The sequence below is a fragment of the Alexandromys fortis genome, unplaced genomic scaffold, assembly GCF_014885135.2.
Source record: "Alexandromys fortis isolate MF-2015 unplaced genomic scaffold, M_Fortis_MF-2015_v1.1 scaffold_363, whole genome shotgun sequence".
In the NCBI taxonomy this organism is placed as follows: Eukaryota; Metazoa; Chordata; class Mammalia; order Rodentia; family Cricetidae; genus Alexandromys; species Alexandromys fortis.
In genome coordinates, this window is record NW_026068233.1 from 232,865 (window position 1) to 236,766 (window position 3,902).

Below are 3,902 nucleotides of genomic sequence, written 5' to 3' on the forward strand. Positions count from 1 at the left end.
TAACACTCCATAGCTGCACAGTTCGGGCATGCTAATCTCTCTGAACCTCCTTGCCTGTATGATGAAATGGGAAATACCTGAAAAGCTCATCACAAAATATAAAGTGCTCTGACACATAGCAAGGCTATAACAAATTTGATGATTTAAGGCAGATTCATAGAACGGGGCTGGAGAAGTGGCTCAGCAACTAAGAGCATCTATTGCCCTTTTAAAGGAACTGAGTTCAACTCTTATCACCCACATCATAGAGCAACTCATAATTAACCATTAACTCGAGCCCCAGGGGACTCGGAGGGTACCTGCACTCACACATGAACACGTCTATATACACACATACACACGATTGAAAATAAAAGAAAAAAATTTAAAGCAGATGCATAGCAACTTTTTTTTTAGAGAAAAAAACTTAAAAAACAAATTCAAAACAATTTTGGGACTCACAATTCTGCCTCAGCCCCTCAAATACTGGGATTCCAAGTGTGCATCATACCTAGTAGTAGTAACTTTTTAAGAAAGATTTTTTTAATTTTATGCATATGGGTATTTTGTCTATGTGTGCACCACATGCATGTGGTACCCACGGAGGCCAGAAGACGGCACAAGATCCTCTGTAACTGCCCTTACAGACAGTTGTCAGTCACCGTGTGGGTACTGGGAACAGACCTGTGATCTTCAACACCAGGCCATCTTTCAAGCCCCCATAATAACTTTTAATCTCCATTACTATTCTATGAACCTTGGACAGCAAGAGCTATGTGTCACTAAGAAGGAGATGTTAAAACCCCTGAGCTACCATCAGTGGACACTAGAATTGGAACATCAATAACAAAGTTCTCCTTGAACTCAGGAAATGAGAATCCCAAATTTTGCTGAGTTTTGAACCAGCCTATGCCGATACTGGAGTGGGACTCGGCATCTTGAGCCCTTTTTTCTGAGGTGAGCTTTCTTTCTTCTTCAGTCTCTGTAGGATGGCGGTTTTCAGCCTGTGGGTCAAGGCCCCTTTGGTGGCTGCACATCCGATATCCTATGCATCAGGTATTTACATCATGATTCATAACAGTAGCAAAATTACAGTGGTAAAGAAGCAACAAGATCATTTTATGGTTGGGGTCAGCACAACAGGAGGAACTGGATTAAAAGGGTCACAGCATTAGGAAGGCTGAGAGCCACTGATCTAGGGCAATTGCCTTCAACAGGAAGTGATTTTATCCAGAGGACATTCAGCAACATCTAGAGACATTTCTGGCTGTGACAACTGGAGCATGCTACTCTCGTCCAGAACCAGGGAAGCCAGGGATGTTGATGAATATCACACACTACGGAGGATAGCTCCTTACAAAAAAATCCATTCTCCTGCCTACAGCATCAGCATTCTGAGGGGCGGCAGCCCTAATCCGGGGCTAAGGAGCTCTTCCTTGGCTTGGCAGGTTGTGAGTGAGTTTGGGAGGAGTGGGACAAGGTGCTAGGGCACCGTGGAGACAATCACTCGAACCCACAGAAAGGTGTCCAAACCCGCATTTCCCTGATCATCAGTTGCCAAAATCAAAGAACAACAAAAACAATCAACTTCATTATATGTTATATTTCATTAATAAATAGGTTCTCCTCTTTAAACACAGAACAGACAACAGATTGAAACAACCCCCCCACCCCAAATTCCAAAGACAAGAGTCTAGAAAACAAACGCCAACCGTACCACCCTGAGGGCAGGAAAGTCTGGTGATCACCATCAGTCCTGCCCCTGCAGCACCACCACCCCCACATTCTGTAAGAGAAGGGGGTCTGGGGCTTCTCCCCTGGGCCCTGGGGACTTCGGTGAGAAGCGTGTGAATGTATGATGTCACCTCTCTGTGACGCATGGGCTATGCAAAGATGAGGTTTCCTTCCCAGCTCTGGTCAGCCCTTGCCCTCCTGGTTTCAGTTATGAAGCATCTGGGCTAAGCTTTCCCATTGTCCAGTCCATTGCCACTTCTCAGAGGGGACAGGGAGAGCTCAAAGGCCCTTCCCATCCCCCGCCTGCATGGGAATGCTGTGTGGAAGAGCATGGTGCTGAAGGTGAGGCCAGCATGTCCCCAGTCCCCCAATACCCTTCCTTCCTCTGGAGTAGGAGACACTGGGGCAACTGCTCCCTCCACAGCCTACTGCCTGGCTTGGGGTGTGATGGTTTTCGCTTAATGTCAGGCCCTCCTGCCAGGCCTGGCTTCTTCAATTCCATTCCTGTCTCCTGAGCCCTCACTGTGGCCATCTGAAAAAGTCACATCCAGGGTCTTAAACTGTCTCATCCTCCCTCTCCCCGTGCCTCTGCACCCCAAGGGAGGAAGTGGGGGGCTGTCTCCCCCGCCTCTGGCTCCGACTTCACATGATGGAACAGCTTTTGGCCTTTTCCTTCTTGAAGGTGGAAGAGATGAGTTCAGAGCGACTGGGGAGGTGGAGAAGTCGCTTGGAGAGGCTGCGGACCGGGCTCTTCGGGGGCACTGAGTTAGGCTTGTTCAAACACACCATGGATGCCATCCGGAAGATGCTGTGGATACTCTTCTCTGAGGTAAAAGCCGAGCCCTCCAGGTAGATTTCTGCGCCCAACTGCTTGGCGATGGCACAGCCCTGTGGGAAGGGTGCAATGTGGTTATTAATGCAATGGTCTAAAACGCATAGGAAACACCGTGGCATTCAGTGTGTCACTCCGTAGGGCTATTCCAGATGACAGCCCACTGCCAGTCTCTGCCAGTTCTTCATGAAGGTGGCTGCAGGCCAGAATCTCCTATGACATTTTAAAAACCAGGTACAGCATGATGTCTGGGGATGGCACAGGCATTAGGTCTTAGACTTTGGCACTGGTGATGGGATCCAGGACTTCATGCATGCTAACCATGCGCTTAGCCACACTCCCAGTCTCAACATTATCATTTAAAAAAAAAAAACCTTTTCCATATGCTTATCCATATGAGTGTGTGTGTGGTATGTATGCGTCGTACATATGTTCCTCCCACAGTTCGCATGTGGAGGTCAGACGACAATTTGTGGAAGTCATGTCTCTCCCTCCACCACGTGGGTTCTAGGGATCAAAATCGAGTCCTCAAGCTTTAGTGGCAAAGCACCCTGCCCTCTGAACCATCCTACCAGCCTGCTGATGTCAGTACTTGAAAGAGTTCTCCCAGCTCACTCTCATGAGAAATCTTAACAGACATTCTGTGTGCATTAAAATTTATCCTTGCAGCTAGTGAGGTGGCTCAGCAAAGAAAAGCACTTGCCATCAAGATCGATAACCTGAGTTTAGTCCCAAAAACCCACGTGGTAGAAGGGGAGAGCTGACTCCTGAAACCTGCTTCTGACCTCCACACATGGGCATGACATGCGCCACACACACACAAAATTAAATAATTTAAAAATTATCCTTGGGTTTGTTATAAAAATACAGATGTCCATATCGTCCTCCCAGGGCTATTTTATAAGCATGGAGCTTGGAATTCAAAATCCCAACAATTAGTTCTCTTTGTTTGCTAGTTTTGGTTTTTTTGAGACTATGCCTTATTATTTAGTCAAGCTGGCCTCAAACTTGGAATCCTTCTGCCTCTATCTCCTGAGTTCTGGGATTACAGACTACATTCAGCGCTAACAAGCATCTTTAATGAGTCTGATGCATATGGTTTACCAAAAAAAAAATAAAAAAAAGCCTTAAAATTGCTGGCATACACACAGGAGAAGTTCACAAGCGATAGCAGGGAGCTAAGTTAGCAAGAACCTTCTACCCCAATCCACGTGACAGTTTGCCATTTATAGATATAGATAGCCCCCAGTACCAATTCTATCTTATACGGAAAGAGTTTAGTCAAGAGCCATATGTAGGCCCTCCACCACAGCCTTCTCTACCCCATCCCAGCACACACATACACGCACACGCACAC

General features: G+C 46.7%; 1 protein-coding gene across 1 annotated transcript in view; it reads right to left on the bottom strand.

The window, feature by feature from the left end:
* Window positions 1–1,562: 1,562 nt before the first annotated feature.
* The window catches only part of Rnd1 (Rho family GTPase 1), a 7,028-nt gene continuing 4,688 nt past the window's right edge, over window positions 1,563–3,902 (bottom strand). Inside the window, exon 3 of the mRNA XM_050130887.1 lies at window positions 1,563–2,658. Within this exon, the coding sequence (XP_049986844.1) occupies window positions 2,356–2,658 (303 nt within the window). The 3' untranslated portion in view covers window positions 1,563–2,355. The remainder of the gene's footprint in view (window positions 2,659–3,902) is intronic.